At 39.2% G+C, this 23,008-nt stretch overlaps 1 protein-coding gene across 1 annotated transcript; it reads left to right on the top strand.

Moving 5' to 3' along the window:
- Nucleotides 1-2,235: 2,235 nt before the first annotated feature.
- On the top strand, nucleotides 2,236-18,054 carry LOC136628831 (dehydrogenase/reductase SDR family member 4-like). Its single transcript, XM_066604924.1, has 9 exons — nucleotides 2,236-2,282; nucleotides 2,594-2,700; nucleotides 3,800-3,977; nucleotides 5,570-5,671; nucleotides 9,865-9,935; nucleotides 10,839-10,890; nucleotides 16,321-16,455; nucleotides 16,573-16,625; nucleotides 17,940-18,054. The coding sequence occupies exons 2-9, from the start codon at nucleotides 2,612-2,614 to the stop codon at nucleotides 18,052-18,054; spliced, it is 795 nt and encodes a 264-aa protein (XP_066461021.1). The 5' UTR covers nucleotides 2,236-2,282; nucleotides 2,594-2,611.
- The last annotated feature ends 4,954 nt before the right edge of the window (nucleotides 18,055-23,008 follow it).

Below are 23,008 nucleotides of genomic sequence, written 5' to 3'. Positions count from 1 at the left end.
AGAAATACAACCTCTACTAGCAAAGCAGTGGATTGCCCTGTATCACCACAGTGTGCCACACTGGCAAGACATCCTAGGCTCCCCCAGCATGCAGCGTGCTATATTATATAGCACGCTGCATGCAAAAAAAACACTGATATATGCAGGTGATAGTTTGCATTTTGGCCAAAGCACATAAGCTGATGGGCTTCGTCAAGGCCACCACATGTATGTCAGAACCTATGACATCTCACTAAAAACTAGATTTAAAATCCCATTGGTGAGAGAAACAAAAAATGTACAAAAACATAACTCACAGAAAAAGAAACCAAATATGGATCACCTGATACACTGCAGGGCAAGCTCAAATCACCATATTCCCTAGAAACATGCAGAAAGCCAAATTGCAATATGAGGGAGCTAAATGTTCATGTGCCAACTAATATGCAGCCACTCACCTCACTCAGATTTGGGAACGGGTGACTGCAGATAACAAAGTCCACACATATAAACTGATACCAAGGATGACAGCCATATATAAGTACTCCACACCATACAGGAATACAACCCCTACTAGCAAAGCAAAGCCCTGTATCATCATAGTGCGCCACACTAGCATGACATCCCAGGCTCCCCCAGCATCTATAGCAAACTGTTTGCAAAAAAACACTGACACATGTGGGTGTTAGTTTGCATTTTGCCCAAAACATGTAAGCTGATGGGCCATGGCAGGTCGGCGCATGTATGTCAAGACCTACGCTATCTCACTAATAGCTAAATAAATTTACAGAGGTGAGAAAAAAAGTACAAAAACAACACTTACAGAAAAAGAAGCCAAAAAGGCACCACCTGATAAACTGCAGGGCTGGCTCAATTGCTATATCCCCTAGTAGCATGCAGAAAGCCAGATTAAAATATGAGAGAGCTAAATGTTCACATGTCGACTTATATACAGCCATTTACCTCACCCAGATTGGGGAAGGGGTGACTGCAGACAACGTAGTCCACACATATGAACTGATACCAAGGATGCCAGCCATAGATTGATGTGCCACACCATACAGGAATATAAACCCTACTGGCAATCCACTGCTTTGCACAAAATATCATTAAGGCATCTACCAGCCACAACTCATATCTGTATAGTTTGCTGACTGGACATCTTTGGCTTCTTGCTTTTCCAGCACACTTTCAAACGCTATACAAACTCCCAATCATGTTGTCCATTTAACATTGCCCTCTTACTGCAGACATAATCATGCAACATAGATTGCATCCACAAAAATAATAGTGCTAAGCAGATAATACTCAGATGGTATTATTTAGATGGTATTATTGTCAGTGCCCCATATGGTAATAATCCCACCCTTAGTAACCCACACAATAATAGTCTTACACAGCTCTACACACTAGTTGCTCTTCGTTGATACTGTACCTCACACATTAATAATGTTCTTTGCAGTAACAGGATTTTCCTATGTTCCCCACACTGTAAAAGTGCCCTCTTGGTGCTCCACACTGTATAAGTGCCCATCACACAGTAATAGTGCCCTTTTAGTACCCCCACAGATATAGTGCAACTTTGTCACCCAAAAGGTTATAGCACTGAAGAAAGTAATAAACTAATACTTTCCACAGGGCTATATAACAATGTAAAAAAATAGTTTCACAATTGTTTTCCTTGCTACCCTTGTGCACATACAGTTTATCTGCACTGTACTTACAGTCATGGTGGTACCCTCTCTTTGGGTCATGTTAGTAATTGCATCCTTTTGTGTGCTATGTCTATTGTCATGTTTTCTTCCATAACATTTAAAGTGTCATGCATGTTACACTCCAGCCTTTGTAACTGCATGCAGATTGTTGCTAATGTCCATGGCGAGTATAAGTGTATCGTAAAAATTAGTGGTAATCCCCGTACAGTTACCATAGCTTGGCCTCAACTTGTATGGACACTTTCAAGATAAAGCCTAATGACTGATTCTTTAGAACATTCTTTATATTGCGTTAAAATCATGTTTCAATATATTGTGATCTATTACATGTACCAAGGTGCTAAATTTGGTAAATATTTGTATTTATTTATGTAAAGTTTTCTCTACACTACTTCAGCATGTTGTCAACTAGCTTGAATTTTCAGTTACGCGTCATCTGCTCTTTAATTGGGATGATTTATTATGGTAGGTGGAGAGTTTGTTTTTCCTTCCTATTTACTTAATCTGCCAGGTGTGATAAATAGTGAGATGAAAGAGCTACAGTACCAAGTCCCAGAAAGCTGGAATCAAATCTCTTATCAAGTTCAGGTATTTACTATCCTGTATAACTGCATTAGGAATACTGCAAAATGCCTTGATTGTAACATATTTAAACATTTTTGATCATACAGTAGGAGGGTAAAAGATATATAAGATGTTTGATTATCATGGAATTGATTTACATTTTTTAAACTGTAGATTCACAATGCTGTTATGTTTTGCTTTAGAACTTTTAAAACATATTTCATTAAACTAATATAATTGATGTAAATAAAATGTTATATAAAAGTCTTATTCATAAAAATATATTCTTTATATTTGTATTCCTTTCCTCTTTTACATCCCTTTATCTATCTTAGACACCTCATATTTTGACAATGCTTTGTCAAGCTGCATTAAAACCCTGTGAGAAAGGGAAAAAAGCTTTTGATGGAAAGGTAGCTATTGTGACAGGATCTACATACGGGTATGTTGGACATTGGATAAAAGTTGTGAAACTGTATGAAACATGGTGCATTTTGCTCCATATTTTCTTAAGCATTGATGTTCTCTGAACGTTTCTCCATTTTAGCATTGGATTTGCTATGGCCCATCGCCTAGCTCAAGATGGTGCTCATGTCCTACTGTGCAGTCGCAAACATGAGAATGTGGAAAGAGTCTCTGCACAACTAAAGGAGGAGGGACTGAGTATCTCTGCTATCCAGTGCCATGTTGTCAATAAAATAGATAGAGAAAGATTAGTGGCAACTGGGATGTGCAATATATTGTATTTCTGTTAGGTCTTTGTTCTCTGAAGTTTTCATATGAAATTTTAGCTATAAGAAATGTATTTAAAATATTTGGGGTAAATGACATTGTCAGCTATGATCACATAACATTATAGATGCCTCAGACTTATAAATCAGTATGCCTATATAGTTGCATTATTCTGTACTTCTGCTACTGACTCCCAATGTTAAAAAATGTTTGTGGCATGGTACACCTCTTTCTAATTGCATATATTTTTGTATTGAAGAATTATATACTCACAGTTGATTGTTATTTTCAATACAGTTTAGGAAAAGGTATATCAGCCAAATGTATGCCAAAAGAACGCTCTTTAAGCCTAAATCTGGGTAATGATAGCCTATGTGTATATTAGTGAATTTTAACCCCAAATGTAGTGTGAACTTAGTCTTATAATTTTAACAGAGATGCATTCTACTTTATATACATATTCTCTTCCAACCAATTAAAATTTTCACGGTAGAGAAAATAATTTAAAAATAGCAAACAATCTCAACATTATATGTTGGATTCTAGAATATCTATGTCATTGAATTATGTGTATTCAGCTATGTGCAAATTATTATTGATATATCATTAAGGAAGTGTTATGTTTGCCATCTGTAAGGACAATGTATTGCTGCATCACTCACCATATAATTTATACAACACCACCTGAAGTTCATTTTTTCTTTGCACCTTAACAGCATTTAGTAGCATAAAAAACTGTATAAAACATGGTGCAATGTGTTCCATATTTTATTAAGCAGTAATGTTCTCTATACATTTTTGCATTTTAGCATTGGATTTGCTATGGCCCGTCGCCTAGCTGAGGATGGTGCTCATGTCCTACTGTGCAGTCGTAAAAGTGAGAATGTAGAAAGAGCTATTGAACAACTAAAGGAGGAGGGACTGAGTATCTCTGCTATCCAGTGTCATGTTGGCAATAAAGAAGATAGAGAAAGATTGGTGGCAACAGTAAGAGAATTGGGATGTGCAATATATTGTGTTTCTGATAGATCTTTAAAGTTTTGATATGAAATCTTAGCTATAAAAATTGAGTGAAAAATATTTGGGGTGAGGCCTCATTTCAACGACACACACAGATTTCTGCTGCAGAAAACCGGTGTGTTAGTGTGGAAATGATTTTGAAATACTTGCTGGCAATTGTGGATGTATTTTTTTGTCACACAGATGCGCTGTGGATCGTCTGTGTTAAAAAAAAAAAAATCGCAAGCCCAAAGTGACTGCCTTCCCCCTCCTCCACACTTTTCTGCTTGGTCTGCAAGCAACCAGGGAGGTATCTGCCTATAAATTGCTTGCTTCCATAGAGCTCAATGGAGCCCATTCGTGGGAAATCAGGGGTAAAATGGAGCACACTGCAATTTCTTTTCGCATACTAAATCCACATGTGTGAATGGAGGTGCGGACGCCCATGCTTTCCTATGGGCGCCTTAAACTACGGCTTTCCTGCATGGGTGCCGATCACGGATTCTGCAAATAAAATCCGCTCATGGACATAAGGCCTGTCAAGCTATGATCACATCATGTTTGGCATTACAGATGTATTAAAGAATTATATACTCACAGTTGAGTGTTCTTTTCCATACAGTTTAAGCAAAGGTAAATCAGTCAAATGTATGCCAAAAGAACACCCTTTAAGCCTAAGTCTGACTAATGATAGCCTACAAGTGAAACCCCTTTTGCCATATTTACAATAAAAGATTCTAAATAATAAAATAAAAATACATATTTGGTATCACTGCATCCTTAAAAGTCTGAGCTGTCAAAGTAATGCATTATTTACACCGCATGGTTAACATAACCCCCCCGCCCCCCCCAAAAAAAACAAAGCACATCAGAAATGCACTTTTTTAGTCACCCTGTCTCCAAGAAAAAATGCAATACAAAGCAATCAAAAAGTTGTATGTATTCCAAAATGGTAACGACGTAAACTACAGGACATCCCACACAAAATGAGCCCTCATACAACTATGTCGATGGAAAAATAGAAAAAGTTATTGCGCGCTGACGTTGGCGGCAGAGAATTTAAAAAAATTAAATGTTATAGAAAAAAAATAAACATAGTACAGCAAAAATATATATATAAATTTGGTATTGCAGTAATTGTACTGACCCATAGACGATAGTAATCGTGTCATTTTTGTTGAAGTTTGTGCTCCGTAGAAAAAAGACGCACCGAAAGATGGCTGAACGTCGTTATTTTTTTTTCATTTTACTCCACTTAGAATTTTTTAAAAGTTTTTCAGTACATTCTTTTGGCACATTAAATAGTAGCAATAAAAAATAGAACTTACTTGACCCACAAAAAGCAAGCCCTCATACAGTGTCATCGATGGATAAATAAAACTGTTATGATTTTCTTAAAAAGGGGTGAGGAAAAAACGAAAATGGGAAAAAAGCTGCGTCATTAAGGGGAGAAGTGTTATGTTTGCCATCTGTGAGGACATTATGTTGTTGCATCTCTGACCATGTATATTATACAACACCACCCAAAGTTAATTTTTTCTTTGCATCCTAACTGCATTTTTTTCTGACTACTTTCAAAGGCTATTGAAATATATGGCAAAATTGACATTCTTATCTGCAATGCTGCTGTAAATCCATTTGTTGGCCCAATATTTGACACCACAGAAGAAATGTGGGAAAAGGTGAGCTTAAAGAAAAAAAGACATGAATATTTTAAGTAGGTAGACTAAAAGTGTTCCATGTTTCACTGTTATATGGAATGTAAACCACATTTGAAATAGTATAAATGCACACAATAATTTGGATGAAATAAGGCTAGCAACCCAAGTTTCTGCAACATTAGTTCAAACAATCTTATCACAGAGTAAGCAAAGATACATGGCATGCGTATCTTATTTGTTTTGGTGTATAGATATTTGCTCAATCTAATGTAAAAGAATATGTTCTATGACCTATCTGTAGATGTAAATGGATTAGTGTTCATAAAAATGCATTACAGATGAATTATAAAACAATGTATGAATATATTTTGAACACTGTAAAGGGACCTTTCACATAGGACAGACTATTACACAAAAGCATTGAAGAATATGCTGTCCTAAAATTCACTACCAAAATCCACATTGCTAACTGTGGATTTTAATGTGGAATTAAATTCTGCTATTTTCAATTCTGCATCAAAATCCGCACGTTAGAAGTCCAGATCTTGGTGCTGAATATTCTGTAGGAAGATATATTCTGTAACGCTGTTGCGGAATATTCTGTCCTTAGTATTTCTGGTAATAGTCAGATTCCATATTCCAATCAAAAGCATAACTTGAAACTTCCTGGCCCCAATCTAATATCTGTAACAGACTCCCCACCAATTGTGTGATGTGCCATTTATAAGATTGATATTTTCATATCCTGCACGGGCGCCTTTTGGCTCCTTCAGGATCCAGGGCTCAGATGTGTCTTTTATCTTTGCTCCCCAATATCTATATCCTTGCTTAAAGATTATAAGTAGACACCTTATATCTTTTCACGTAATATGATGCTCTAATGTCATTACATGCAATTGAATAATTAATGAGCATGTATGAAATGTAGCTATTTTTGTTTTAAAAGTGTAATACACTGCTATATGCATGACTGCAGGTGGAAGCTGTAAACTGCTGCATACACCAATCAAATAGAACAATAAATGACCTAATATTGTCCAACCAAAAAGCTCTGACCCGTTGACGCATAGACTCCAAAAGACTTCTAAAATTTCCTGTGGTATCCTAGGTTGGGTGTTCATTGATTGGATTTGTTTTTATAGCATGTTCCACAAATTGTCAATCAGATGGAAATGTAGGGACTTTGGAGGTCAAGCCAGTAGTTTGAAGTATTTGTTATGTTCCTCAAACCATTCCTGAACAATTTTTGCAGTGTGCCTGGGCACATTATCCTGCTAAAAGAGAATGATGTTAAGAAATAATGTTGCCAAGAAAAGATAAACTTGGTTTTCAACAATGTTTCAGTAGGCATCTGTCAAAATAGCATCTGCCTGAATGACACAATCCAAGGTTTCCAGCAGAAAATTGCCCAGAGCATCACACTACCTCTATTGGCTTGCCTTCTTCCCCTAGTACATTGATAATATTTCTTCGCCAAATAAGTGACACACATGCATGTTTACAAAAAAAAGATTCATCAGAACACTATCTTCTATTCCTTTCAGTGGTGGATATGGGTCAACATGTGTACTCTAACCAATCTCTGAGCACTCAAACCATCTTCTGACACATTTCTACAACAGCATAGTCAGCATTAACTTGTTTGGCAATTTGTTCAGTAGTAGACTTTATGTATGATCAGACAAGACAGGTTAGCCTTTGCTCCCCAAATGCATCAATTGAACTTTAATAGCCATGCACCAATTGCTGGTTTACCAATTGTCCTTCGTGGGCCAACTTTTGGTAGTTACTAATTACTACATACCGGGAACACCCCACAAAATCTCAGGTTTTGGAATTCCTCTTAACTAGCAATTACAGTTTGGCCCTTGCCAAAGTTATTTATACCCTTACGCTTGCCAGCTTTTCCTGCTTTCAACACATCATCTACAAGAACTGACTGCTCACTTACTACCCAATATATCCCACCCATTGACCAGAGCCATTGTAGCAGGGTAATCAATGTTATTTCCCTTTTAATAGTTATGATGTTATTGTTGGCATATATAATACATTAAATAAAGTAGGATTCACCGACGAAGAATCTGTTAAAATATACTAACTTTATTAATAACTTCTTAAAACCATACAGAACAAAACATATATAATGGATCCTGAGGGCCCTCGGGAATATATCCTCTTGATGAGAGAGAGATATTTGATTCCTCGGCATCTCAAGTTGTATAACCATCCCTTAGGTTATCCCTGTTATACAATGGGTAACGGCCAATTCAAACCACTTAAGAGGTATTTATGGTATGTGTGGGATGGTTGCCACCATTGACTCAGTCAGGGTTACAGAGATGGGTAAGGCAGCGCCTTTTTTTATCTCACAATTCTTTGACAGATAGTCCGATATTTTGCAGTGTTTTATACTGAGGTTTTGCCCACAGTGGTGTAGTCAGAACCCCCTGCCCCCTTAAGCACAAGATGAGGTCACGTATGTTATATTTTTAGTTATTTGTTCATAAAGTGACTCATCAGGACAGAGGGATACAATAGAGGAGATATTGAGGAGGGTGTGATATATTTTCTATGATACACGATACCATCTGTCGGACAGCTACATCGATGCTGAGGTAGTTACTTTCACATCACAGTGTCTTATGCTGTGAGAGGAGATAGGGACTTTCTCATACAATATTGAGGTCTTTTCTCTACTGGGTGATATATCTGAATAAGAGAGAGGAACCAGCAGCGCACAAGAATTATCCTGTTTAACGGGGGTTAACCCTTTGTGCACTGACTTGCATAAAATTGAAAAAGGCATAATTTTGGATATTTGCCAGCTGTCTATCATAACTGGGCAATTGGGCTGGGGATATATGTTACCCAGGAGCCCACCTATTCAAAATTAACCCTTTCCTCTCCACTTAAGAGCAAGGCTCATTTTGGGGTTAAAACAAGTCTGAACTGCGTTCCAAACTGTGGAAACCAGCAATATTCATCTACATTGCAAGGGACTATTTAACCCCTTAAATACTGTGTATCATAGAAAATATATCACACCCTCCTCAATATCTCCTCTATTGTATCCCTCTGTCCTGATGAGTCACTTTATCAACAAATAACTAAAAATATAACATACGTGACCTCATCTTGTGCTTAAGGGGGCAGGGAGTTCTGACTACACCACTGAGGGCAAAACCTCAGTATAAAACACTGCAAAATATCTGACTATCTGTCAAAGAATTGTGAGATAAAAAAAGGCGCTGCCTTACCCATCTCTGTAACCCTGACTGAGTCAATGGTGGCAATCATCCCGCACATACCATAAATACCTCCTAAGTGGTTTGTATTGGCCGTTACCCATTGTATAGCAGGGATAATTTAAGGGATGGTTTACACAGCTTGAGACGCTGAGGAATCAAATATCTCTCTCTCATCAAGAGGATATATTCCCGAGGGCCCTCAGGATCCATTATATATGTTTTGTTCTGTCTGGTTTTAAGAAGTTATTAATATAGTTAGTATATTTTAACAGATTCTTCGTCGGTGAATCTTCCTTTGAATATTTGAAGAATTACTGCCCCGGTGACTACATTAAGGCCGGCTGCACACGGCCGTGACGGGCTCCGCCGTGAAATTCCGCGGCGGAGCCTATCACGGCGCCCCCCAGGAGACTCCATAATTACCTGCGTATCCGGCGTCCTCGCTCCCGCATGAAGCTTCCCCGCCCACCTCCGCTGCATCATGTGACACGCCCACCGCGTCACATGACGCAGCGGCGGTGGGCGGGGAAGCGTTTTCACGCTACCTTCCGCTGCGCGTACACCCGTGGCAAATAGAGCATGCCGTGGGTGAGGATGGGTGAATTCACGGTGCGGAATTCCGCGGTGAAATTCCGCACCGTGAGCACTAAGCTATTAGGTTCAATAGAACCTAATAGCTGCGGGCAACGCAGCGGATTTCCGCCGCGAATTACGCGGCGGAAATCCGTTCGTGGGAAGAAGGCCTAAATAAAGTAGGTATTACAGTTTAATAAATGCTTTTCGAAATTTAAATTGTGCATAGTAGTAGTATTGATATAGCAACCACCAACATGATCACTGATGCACTATATTAGTTAAATAGAAGTAAGTTCTCATTCACTTTCATTATTGCTGTAGTGTGCCAATCATCTTATTAGTCACTGCATCTGCATGCTCATTTATTTTGCTTCTTATTTTCCTTAGGTGTTTCATGTAAATGTAATATCTACATTCTTACTGATCAAACTTGTAGCTCCTCACATGCAAAAACAAGGGTAAGAAAGCATATAAATAAATATATAAAAGAATTATTTATTCACAAAAATAGAGAACTCAGTCAGAAACTGTTTTTGAAATTGCTTAGGCTTTATATACACTAGTACCCAAATTATAGTTATTTAGGCTTTTGTCCGAACTCTGATATTTGATGGAAAAAATATTGCTGCTGATACTAGATTTGCTGTAAGATACACTGGAACTGTGATGTAATGAAGTAAAATGGTGAGCCTGGGGTAAAATAACAAACAGAGAAATACTTCCCCTTCCGCAGATGCAATGCTGCAGCCCGCAGTGGTCCTGGAGATTCTTGTGAAGATCATGTCACAGGAAATCAGTTGACTACTGCAACCAATGAGAGACTGCAGCATCACCGCCCATTCTCCTGACATCGGCGCTCATAAATCCAGAGATTCAAAAACATGATGCTGAAGTCTTTCTTTGGCTGCAGCAGTCATGTGATTTCCTGTGACATCATCTGTCACAACGAACCCCAGTGCTGAAATGTGGTGAAGAACTGGATCCACAGAGAGGTAATTATCTCTGTTTATTAATTTGTCCCAGTGGTCCTATTGAAAAGGTGTTATCCAGTAACCAGACAACCCCTTTAAACCGAATGGTACTAGCTATTAGTTCTGATATCACTTATTATGAGAGATGGCACATATTAATACACTTAAAATAATACATAGGTTTAGCCATTAAGGAATCAGTGTAGGTGAGATACCATTGTACATTTATTCAGTTTCATATAATAACAGGTGGTTTATGAATACCTTTATTGTGTTAAAGGTGGTCTTTATCTCCATACCATTATGTGACTGTTATGAAGACACTAACCAATGTACATGTTATTTTGCTAATTTAAACTATGTTTTATCTTCTAACTTCTTGTATAATAGAGGCGGATCGATCATTATTTGTTCTTCATTTATTGGATACATACCACATCCGGTAGGTGCTTTGTAATGATCCACCAATAGTGAAATACACCTAAATATATTTCAAGTAATTATTCATAGTATTTTTTATGTTCCTTAGTAATATGAATTACCGTATTTTCCTGACTATAAGGCGCACATAAAATGCTGAGAATTTCTCAGAAATAGAAAGTGCGCCTTATAATCCGGTGCGCCTTATATATGAACCCGACAGTAAAGAAAGGGGTTCATACAGGATCCTTTACCTCTATCGTGGGCGGCATACCACAGCACACACCATGCTCCTCCCCCCCCCCCCCCCCCCCCCCGTGCGCCTATGAATTTATTCTTCACTTGGGTTTTTACAGTATCCATAAATGGATTGAGCATTACGGCCACCGTAGTCAGGAGCCACACTGAGTGATACTTACAGCTCTGTGCGCAGGATCCTTGCAATATATCTGTGCTTTAGCGTTAACTATACCCACTACCCCAAAAAATGCCTCCTGTTAAGAGACATGCTTATGATGCAGGTTTCAAGCTTAAAGCTATAAGTTATGCAGTAGAGCATGGAAATAGGGCAGCTGCAAGAGAATTCAACATTAATGAATCCATGGTGCGTAAGTGGAGAAAACAAGAAGATGCCCTCCGCCAAGTAAAGAAGACCAAAATGAGTTTCCGAGGAAAGAAAGCAAGGTGGCCACAGTTGGAGGACAAAATAGAACAGTGGGTTATGGAACAGAGAAACGCAGGTAGAAGCGTCTCCACTGTCTCTATTCGACTCAAAGCCACTGCTTTAGCACGTGACATGGAGATCAAGGACTTTCGAGGAGGTCCTTCATGGTGCTTTCGTTTCATGAAAAGGCGTCATCTCTCCATTCGCACCAGAACTACTGTGTGCCAGCAATTACCAAAGGATTATGAAGAGAAGCTGGCCATTTTTCGCACCTACTGCATAACCAAGATAAATGAAAAAAATATCCAGCCAGAACACATTATTAACATGGATGAGGTTCCCCTCACTTTCGATATCCCCGTAAACCGTACTGTTGAGAAAACAGGGACCAGTACGATATCTATACGTACCACAGGAAATGAGAAGTCATCTTTCACTGTAGTTCTCGCTTGTCAGGCTAATGGCAAGAAACTACCACCCATGGTAATTTTCAAGAGGAAGACTTTGCCTAAAGAAAATTTTCCTGCTGGTGTCATCATTAAGGCTAACCCAAAGGGCTGGATGGATGAGGAGAAGATGAGTGAGTGGCTGAGGGAGGTCTACGTCAAGAGACCGGGTGGCTTTTTTCACAAATTCCCATCCCTATTGGTCTGTGACTCGATGCGCGCCCACGTGACCGATACTGTCAAAGCCCAAGTGAAGAAAACTAATTCGGAGCTTGCTGTCATCCCTGGTGGATTAACCAAAGAGCTCCAGCCGCTAGATATCAGCATCAACAGGTCATTTAAAGTTAAATTGCGAGCTGCATGGGAGCATTGGATGACAGAAGGTGACCACACATTCACCAACACAGGGAGGCAACGCCGTGCGAGTTATGCCACTATGTGCCAGTGGATTGTGGATGCCTGGAAGAATGTATCAGTCTCCAGTGTCATCCGAGCTTTCAGGAAGGCTGGAATCGCCACTGAAGAGCCTAGCAGCAGCAACGAGACCGACTCGGATAATGAAGAGGAGGACCCCATGCTTGATGCCGAAATCGCCCAACTGTTCAACTCCGACACTGAAGATGACGGATTTGATGGATTTCTGGTGGAGGAATGAACTGAAAAAGTACGGTAAACGTTTTGATTTGCAATTACAGCTGAACCAGTTGCAAGTTATTGTTAAAAAGTGTAATAAATTTTGACTTGCAGTCTGAGCAATGGTTTATTTAACGGTAATGTGCTGCGCCTTATAATCCAGTGCGCCTTATATATGAAACAAGATTGCTTATAAGGCGCTCATAGAAAGTGCGCCTTATAATCCGGTGCGCCTTATAATCCGGAAAATACGGTAGGTTATAAGCGATGAGATTTCTTAGCAAACATTTAAGGCACTAAATACAGGTTGCAAAGTAGATTAGATAGACTAGATGAAAATACAAAAGCTCAGCTTACTTTTTCATCAATGTTTATTTTTATCAGGCAATTGTTTAACCCTTTAGTGAGCAAGCCTGTTTGCGCCTTAATGACCAGGCCAAATTTTGGAAATCTGTCACTTTAACATAGAATAACTCTTAAGGTTTTGCATGTGCAAGTAATTCTGACATTTTTTTTAGCCACATATTGTACTTCATTTTAATGGTAAAAATAAATGGATAGACATTGTGTGTATTTATTAAAAGTGACAAAATTGGGAAAATTTTGAAAAGAATATTCATTTTAACACATTTTCAACTGCAATATGTCAAATATGTGCAAACACACTCTACAATTTTTTGCAAGACATATATTTACATTTGTTTACTTTATTCTGGAAGCACAAAGAAAAACTTTAGGTTTTTTTTAAAACCATTTAAGAGACATACACATTTAACATTAATTAACATTTAAGGAACATTTTTATTTTTTTGGCAATTGTGTCCTTTGTATAACGCACATATGAATAAAGTTTTTCACCCCAAAATGGAAACCCTTGTTTAACCTGTGTTTTGAAACATACCAATTGGGGCCCTATTCTTATGTGTGTATGCTCAACAGGGCTCAAAGCAAAAAGAACATTGAACTTCAACTTTTTTTTAACTTTTACATGATCGCCGTTAGGATAACGGCGCGATCATGTGTTTGGGGACCGCTCCCTGTTGCCCTCAGTCACTGCTCCAGGCTCTCAGCTACCTTTAGTAACCAGGAGCAAGAAGATTTTGAATTTCCCAGGCCCTCTCCAGCTTCTGCACTTGCGTCCCCCATTTTGCGAACAGACGCATGTGCCGAAGCTGGCGAAAGGTCCATGGATTAAGATCCTGTCTGGGGACATTGCCAGTGGCATTAGATAATTAACTTCACATCTCCTCCAGGATTAAATCTGTAATGGGAGGTGAAACTTTAACTTTTTTTTTACTTATTCATGATTGCCATTATCTATTGGATAACTGTGATGAAGATGATCACGTGATCAGGGACCGTGTACCATGGCCCTCAGTGAAATCTCCAGATGCTCAGCTACGTTTGGTAGCCAGCAGGAGGGAGATTTTAAATTACCCCAGCAATTCGTGGCTTTTGTCCATGCGTCTGTCATCTTGACGAGGAGCACATGCGCAGAAGCCAAGGTAAGTTCCGTGGATAAATCCAGGGGTCTTAGGTGTGTAATTTCATCTCCCCTCATAAATATGATCTGTGAGGGGAAATAAAATTTAACTTTTTAATTTTTTTTCTCGTTTTTACACTTTATTTTTATGAGGAACCACATACAGCGGCTTCTAGTGACATCTCTCTGCTCTCGGCTACACATGCTAGCCAGGAACAGAGAGACTTTAAATCTCCTGGGCTCCCAGGCCTTTTGTGCATGCGCCCGACATTTTACACCTGGTGTGCATGCATGCAAAGGTGGCATCATCTCCTAGAAGGATCAGAACACTGCGGGACATCGCTGAGGACAGAGTTGAGTAGTTTCAGCTCCTCTCATGGATCTGATCCATTAGGGGAGCTAAAACATTAAAGGGGTTGTCCCGCGAAAGCAAGTGGGTCTATACACTTCTGTATGGCCATATTAATGCACTTTGTAATGTACATTGTGCATTAATTATGAGCCATACAGAAGTTATAAGAAGTTATTCACTTACCTGTTCCGTTGCTAGCGTCCTCGTCTCCATGGTGCCGTCTAATTTTCAGCGTCTAATCGCCAGATTAGACGCGCTTGCGCAGTCCGGGTCTTCTTCTTTGCTGAATGGGGCCGCTCGTGCCGGAGAGCGGCTCCTTGTAGCTCCGCCCCGTCACGTGCCGATTCCAGCCAATCAGGAGGCTGGAATCGGCAATGGACCGCACAGAAGCCCTGCAGTCCACCGAGGGAGAAGATCCCGGCGGCCATCTTCAGCAGGTAAGTAAGAAGTAACCGGAGCGCGGGGATTCAGGTAAGCACTGTGCGGTTTTTATTTTTAACCCCTGCATCGGGGTTGTCTCGCGCCGAACGGGGGGGCTGTTGAAAAAAAAAAAACCCGTTTCGGCGCGGGACAACCCCTTTAACTTTCTTTGCCTTTTTATTTACCCTTATGTGATCATTGTTATCCATTGGATAACGGTGATCGTATGACAGGGGGGTTGCATTTTGTGGCCCCCCAAGACAGCTCCAGGTTGTCGACTACCTCCAGCAGCCTATAGCAAGGAGCTGTCATGCCCTCAGCCCCCGCGGCTTTAATCCCCAGGGCTGGTGTGTTTTTTACTGCCCCGGGGCTTAAAGCCCAGCAAGCCCGAATGTAAAAAGATCATAGGCCAGTCACTAAGGGGGTTAAAAAAGGTGTATATAGTTGACATTTATTTTTTTTTAAGGGAAGGTGAACTTTTTTATATCTGCAAATGGATCCAAATGTACAATGTTGTATATTATTCCAATGTAAACATGCATGCACCTCTATGTTTGTATATGCATGTCATTAAAGGGGTTTTCTCAGTTATTTATTTTATTTAGAACTTGGTGCCAGACCACCATTTTGGTGGTTCAGTACTACGGCATCTGACAGGTGACATCACCAGGTCAGAAGGCCCAATGACATCACAAAATGCTGTTGCATAGGCTTCTAATGTAGAAGCCCTAGGCAGCTTCATGGGACGTCACTGATAATGTTCCTGTCATGCCTTCTAATGGCCGCAGCGATCACTTGGGTAAACAACCCACACAACTGCTGCAGCTGATGTAAATACAAAACAAGAGGACCGGAGATGATGTTGGGGGAGCGCAGCAGTGGAAAGTATTTTTTATTTATTTATTTTTTTTACATGTAATTGATCCCTCCACTGCAACCAATGTATATAGAATGCTCAGAAAAAAAAACTTAACTTCCATTATTTCAAAACACATACATGCCATAAGATTATATTTTTTTGTAGTTTTCTTTCTTTTTTTTAAGTTTTGCATCCCATATTTTTCAATACAGTAAAGCAAATGCTATTCAGAGGGAAATCTCACAGACATGCAAATGGAAGACACTTAGCATGCATCTGTAAAATACATGGGTACTTTAGAACATAGGATCTCTAGGGAGGTAAGTTCGGTTTATTAAAACCAAAGGAGATCAAGTTATTGTGGTTAAAATACAAAAACTAAATGCAACCGTATTATGGTCTTGTGACACCGGCCTAAGTTACATTTTTATATTTTCATGTATGTGCATTAAAACTAATCATTAAAAAATTATAAATTATGGCACACTTTAATAAAATGGAAGTTACATTTATTTAATGTTATTAGGAGAAGAGAAAATAAATTGCTGTATTTTAAACCATTACAAAATATAATATTGAACTCGATGTTTTGTAGTATATAGGACCGTACTCAATAACTAAGACAGCGCTTCTTGGGCTAACAAATATTATGGCACAATCATTACGTTCCATGAACATCAGAGTGAATGGCCTCGCTCTGGGACTAATCGATACAAGCTTCAGCAATGTGGTTAGTGGACATTTTATTATTTATTATTAATTTTCCTATACATAGTTTTAACAAATATTATTATCCCTGAAGTTTTTCCTTGTGAATTTATATTGTGTTCATGTTTTATTTCAACAGATCAAAAAAACTCCAGAACTGGCATCTAAGTTGGTTCCCCTTGGTGTTATCAGGTGAAATATTTTGTTGTTTCCTTTTGTCATTAATTTATTGAAATCTACTGTAAGTAAATTAAATATTAGGTTGCTATTTGATCATGATGCCTTATTTTTTTTATCATTAATACTATAAAGAATAATGATTAATAATTCAGTCCCTAACCCAGGAGAGCTTACATCCTACCCATAATTTTCCAAAGATGCATGAACATTTCAAGCCATAATTTTTAATCCAGTAATGTACAATTATTCAGAAACATTTAATGGCAGCGCTATATGAGATGAAGTGTTAATAGGTTGTTCAAGGTATACAATGGGGGTAGATAATATATGGTACATAATGGGAGGGTCTGTTTTAGATTTTGCATTTGGGCACAAAATCTTTAAGTTATGTCTCTGGATGTAATGATGATTCAACTTTAGCATGCTATACCTATCACACTTCAAATAGAACAGAAGTGAAGAACTCTACATGAAGAAAACATATTGATTATGTGTGTTGTCAGACATTGAAACTTTGTTAAATCCTGATATAATATAATTCCATATCCAGATAATGATAAATGTCATCTATTATAACCATGATACTCATAGCAACCTATAAGACAAATGAGAGTTGAAATCTAATTGGTTGCAATGGTCAAATTTAAGAAATCTCCATCATTGTTTTTATTACTTTTGACTTTTTGATTGACGCCTCCCAGTTGAAGACCTATGAGAAAAAAAATATTGATTGTATTCTTTTGAATGCATCGGTCTCCCATATAAATTAGCTCCGTCTCCTGTTTAGCCCTGTGATTAAACTGGAGATTAGTAAGCATGTCAACATTATTGGTTTCATCTTGAATTCTCTCTGAATATTTTTCTTCTTATACTTAAATGATTGTCAGGGGCACTTTGTAACTATTGTAATAGTGTGATTACCACAATTTCAATAGGAAAATTGTTGCACAGCAAACATTCAAAAATTGTCTCCACACAACTATTAAATCTGTCCTTATTCTGCAGCGCTTTCAAATAATTTATTTATTACCCACCACCAAGCTGGGTACTCATTTTACCGACCTCGCAAGGATGGAAGGCTGAGTCAACCTTGAGCTGGCTACCTGAACCATGCAGGGATTCAACTTACAACTTTCAGGTCATCAGTGAGAGCTTAGGACTGCATTTCTGCTGCCTTAGCACTCTGCACCGAACAAGGCCTACTATTGTACAATACTGTATATAGCCTTCATTTGACTATTGTCCAATTATACCCTGATTTTTTTATATTTGACATGCTATAACCACATCATAATTATTATTACCATTATCATTACCATTTTATAGGCCCGGTAAGCCAGAAGAATGTACGGGCATTGCATCATTTTTATGTTCTGAAGATGCATCATACATCAATGGAGAAAATATTGCTGTGACTGGTGGAATACGAGGCAGGCTCTGATCATTTCATAAGAAACATTAATACTGTTCTTCATACTGTTATTGCATACAATTGTAAGCAAATTAAAAAAAAAAAATTTCACTAATTGAGTTCATTTTATATGTGTTCAATATTTGCTAAAATATGCATTATTTTTTCATATACTACTATTTTTCAAAAATTTTCATTGGGATTTAGACTAACTTGACAAATTGTGAGGATCTGGTTACCACATACAGTTGGAAATTGATTTTTCAAATCTCACCAAAGATTTTCTAAGGGGTTCAATTCGGGTAACTGTGATAGCCACTCCTTAGTGGACTTTGAGTTATGCTTGAGCCTGACCTTCTATCATAAATTAGACACATCTTCATACTGCCTAGTTTAATCTAAACAGTATTAGTAAATATGACTCAATAGGTAAAGTAAGTCATCTCATAAACTCTGAAAAATTACACAATTACAGCAGCACCACAAAATAATCCCCACAAGGGGAGAGCAATCTGACCTCCACACCACTGGTATTGCACGCTCTGTCACCAGACCCGGATAGCAGGATCCAAATTCAACAGTCCATCTTATATGGACTATCTCACAAACTCTGAACATGTGATGACTGTAGTTGAAGGTCTGGTGCACACATAAAACAGTACATTTGTAAATTGTCATAGAGGAACCAAGTCAGATCTCAACCTCTTAACACACGTACATACAATACCAGCAGGGGCATAACTAAAGGCTCAGGGGCCCAGGTGCAAAAGTTCAGCTCGGCCCTCCTCACCTGTATCTGTACCCGTACCCATACATAAACCATGCTGCGTACAGCTGCAAAACAAATTTACATACATAATCTAGCACCTTGGCGTAAGCTTTCCAAATACGACTCATTTTCTGGACAACATGAATATAGTTTGTTGCCCCTTAAGCTGTGTTCATGTTTTTGGTTGTATTTTTGAACCACAATAAAAAAAAACACTGCATGTAGTATTCAATAATCACATGTGGATTTAATAAACTGCATATGCTATTAAAAACCGCATGCAAAAAATACATGTATTTTTTAAAAAACCCACATGCAGGTTTTTAATGCATTTTTTAATAATGTGCAACGTGTGCAATTGTAGTGTCCCAGAGTTAATGGGGTCACCTCCAGAATGTTCTATATCTTGTCAGTGTCTTGTATGTGGAGTGCATTAGATTTATGTGTATTGGGTGTTTGCAGGACTTAAAGGGTTAATGTGTGGTATGTTCTGTCCTCTCTGGAAAATGTATCATTTTGTATGTATTGTTTGTTAACATGTGATGATGCTTTATATATGTGTTTGCAAGAAGGCAATGCAGGGGAGTTGAGAGAAAGAGAGAAGAAAGTCAGTCTGGAACACAACAGAAATATATATATTCGGTAGTTTGGTTGCGTGTGACCCTGGTGGTGGGTTATAATTTTATTCATTTTGTGTTTGTATGTGCCTAGGGTTTTAATTTTAATGAACTAATAAAAGTGATATTTTACATATTACTCCTGTAGGGGATCAGACCAGTGAAAGTGTATAGCATATAACTAATTCCTCTGCCTTAGCGACCTATTGCATATCTGATTTATGTTAGATTTTATATTGCATAATCTAATTGCAAAATTTTAAAAGTAACGTTATATTGTTATCATGATATTGTGCAGGAGGATGTATGTGGAATAAAGTAAAGTTTTGCTGATTGCACTTAAGTAAACATATGCATTTGCATGATGTGTTTGAGTGAAACAGAAGGTCTAGACGCTACACCCTACTATTCACTAATTGCTCCAGTGCTTGCCTGTCAAAGGAGATGCAGTCTCATTATCATTAATTCTAGTCAGCTCAGTTGTGGGTATTGATTTCAGCTACCACCCTTCGCGAGATTCAGAGGAGTGACGTTCATACCACTTTCCTCATTTTTCAAAGTCTACCAGTCACCCTTTTCTATTTACATGTTTAGCTACAGGGTTGTATTTTTCTTTAGTCTTTGGGCAGAAGAATTATGATTGGGCCCCATAGCAATGCTAGGGTATCCTGGATTCCATCCAGCCTAGCAGTACTTTTTTCAGTGGGTCTGGCCATACCACTTCTTTACATGCTGTAATGTATTACAACTTTGCATGGAACATGAGATCCCAGGTAGTCTAAGTACACCGGGATGGGTTAACTCTGAGTAGTAACCAAAGGGGGAATTTAAATAATGATTTTCCCTTACACTATCCTAGACTGTGATAGATAGTTCTAAAAGTGATAATGAATAGAACACTGAGGAATTTAAATCCCGGAATTACACATTGTTTTAAAGAGTCGTGGGGTAATTTTTTCATAAGTAGGGGAAACTGTAGTGGCCCAGAGTTAATGGGGTCCCCTCCAGAATGTTCTATGTCTTGTTAGTGTCTTGTTTGTGGAGTGCATTAGATTTATATGTATTGGATGTTTCCAGGATTGAAAGGGTTAATGTGTGGTATGTTCTGTCCTGTCTGGAAAATGTATCATTTTGTATGTATCGTTTATGAGTACATGATGATGCTTGATATATGTGCTTGCAAGAAGGCAATACAAGGGAGTCGAGAGAAAGAGGAGAGAGCAAGTCAGTCTGGGACACATGACAGAGAGGCTGTCAGATCGGCCTGTGTGTGGAGGATTGAGGAGGCTGAGCTATTGCCTGCTGCTCAGCCTGGGCCCATTCAACCCAGGAATCCTCTGTACTACTGCTGAGTACTAAGGGAAAGCAACGGCTCATTAGCAAGAAGACAAGAAATCAAGTGTGAGTGTTTTTGCCGGTGAAGAAAGTGATTGCTGGGAGTGAAAGAACCTGCAGATAACTTGGCCTGTAGATTGTTCCAATACCCCATGAGCTCCACCAAGATATAATTCCTGGATGCTGTGATTTCTTCAACTGTTATTGGGAAGGAGATGGTAGAGCCCTGTGACAAGTTTAACATCTCTAACCCGCTGTCTCCTCGGCTGAGGGCTTGCTCCTCGGATGCTGCACAATCATATACAGGAAACATGCAGGTTGTACCAGCATGGTCCATATCACTGTATACAGGAGATGCATATATTATATCAGCCATACATATATAATGATATACGGGAGATACCCAGGTTGTACCAGCATGATCTAAATCACTATATACAGGAGATGTATAGCTTATACCAGCTGTACATATATAATAATATACAGGAGATACCCAAGTTCAACCAGCATGGTCCATATCACTATATACAAGGTGATGTAGAAGTCATACCAGATGTACATATATGATTATATACAGGGGATGCCATATATATATACATCCTGTATATACTGATATGGACCATATATATTTTCCAGCAGGGTGATGCTAAGCCACACACACACAAGGGTGTCACCGGAATCTCTACACAACATTTCCACACTTCCGTTGCTTGCCTGGTCGTCAGATTTATCACTAATAGAACAAGTATGGGACTATCTGGAACACCAACTTTAACAGCCTTCAAATTTGAACTATCTAGATGCTGCTTTACAACAAATGTGGACTGATATGCTGCAGGATACCATACAGAACCTGTATGCCTCCATGCCCACTCATATCACATCTTGTATTTAAGCTAGTTGTGGGCCAACAGGCTACTAGAGTCTCCATGTCCGCCTGTATCACATGTATCCAAGCTATAGATGGTACAACAGGGTACTAGAGCCTCCATGCCCACCTGTAACACATTTTGTATCCAAGCTAGAGACGGTACAACAGGGTATTAGAGCCACCCTTCAAGAGGTCAGTTATCCACAATTAAATGACCCTTTTTGCTCTGATATTGTAATCATTTACTTATATCAAAGTTTCATCCAATTCCAAACTTCTCCTAAGGGTGGCTTCAGATGAGCGTGTATTTTGTGCGTGCATGTGCATGCACAAAAACACGTGTCTATTAGCCCCAATGCATTCCCTATGGTGGGTGCACATGTCCGTGCTTTACAAGCGTGTGCCTGCAAAGATAGGACATGCGTGCACCATAGGGAATGCACGCATTGTTTTCAATGGAGTCACGGCTGATGTCTGCGGCTCCATTGAAAACAATGGTCTGCCGTCACCCCTGCATTGTTTTTCAGGGAAGGGCTTTACATATAAGCCCTTCCCTGAAAAACAAAAATTTTAGTGTAAAAAAAATAAAATATAAACTTACCCTCCGCCACTGCCGTGTCCCCCGCGGGGATGAACAACACATCTGCCGCATGTGGCAGATGTTTCCTTCATCCCCGCTGAGACAGATGCAGCAGAGGAATTCTTCAATTCTCTACCACAGCTGTCACACATGAAAGCTGCGGTAGAGGATTCTGCTGCTGGCACCCTGTCAATTGCTTTCAGGGAAGGGCTTTAAATATAAGCGCTTCCCTGAAAATCCTGTAAAAGTGCTATAAAAAAACAAAAAAATAGATAATCACCTTGCTTCAGCTGCCGGGGCTCAGCAGCATCTTCTCCTGCCGTTCCCTGCACTGTGGTGCTGATCTAACAGCAGGCGGGGATTTAAAATCCCCATCTCCTGAAAGAGCTGAATGTGATTGGCTGAGGTGCTCAGCCAATCACAGGCAGCTCTCGCCTGTCATTCATTCTGAAGAGCTGCCTGTGATTGGCTGAGCACCTCAGCCAATCACAAGCAGCTCTCTCAGCAGGTGGGGATTTTAAACTCCCGCCTGCTGTTTGATCAGCACCACAGTGCAGGGGACAGCAGGAGAAGCCGAGTCTGAACCCCCGCAGCTGAAGCAAGGTGAGTATGTATTTTTTTTGTTTTTTACAGCACTTTTACAGGATTTTCAGGGAAGGGCTTATATTTAAAGCCCTTCCCTGAAAGCAATCGACAGGGTGCCAGCAGCAGAATCCCCTACCACAGCTGTCATGTGTGACAGCTGCGGTAGAGAAATGAAGAATTCCTCTGCTACGTCTGTCACAGATGTGGCAGATGTAGCAGCAGGAAAT

The sequence above is a fragment of the Eleutherodactylus coqui genome, chromosome 5 (genome assembly GCF_035609145.1).
Source record: "Eleutherodactylus coqui strain aEleCoq1 chromosome 5, aEleCoq1.hap1, whole genome shotgun sequence".
In the NCBI taxonomy this organism is placed as follows: Eukaryota; Metazoa; Chordata; class Amphibia; order Anura; family Eleutherodactylidae; genus Eleutherodactylus; species Eleutherodactylus coqui.
This window is presented reverse-complemented; position numbering and strand designations above follow the sequence as displayed.

What these genes read in the sequence shown, in the direction of transcription:
- LOC136628831 (XM_066604924.1), top strand. Translation starts at nt 2,612, where the DNA reads ATGCTTTGTCAAGCTGCATTAAAACCCTGTGAGAAAGGGAAAAAAGCT. An exon ending in TTGGATACATACCACATCCG is followed by an intron (nt 10,891 to 16,320) that starts GTAGGTGCTTTG and finishes GATGTTTTGTAG; the next exon opens with TATATAGGACCGTACTCAAT. An exon ending in ATACAAGCTTCAGCAATGTG is followed by an intron (nt 16,456 to 16,572) that starts GTTAGTGGACAT and finishes TTATTTCAACAG; the next exon opens with ATCAAAAAAACTCCAGAACT.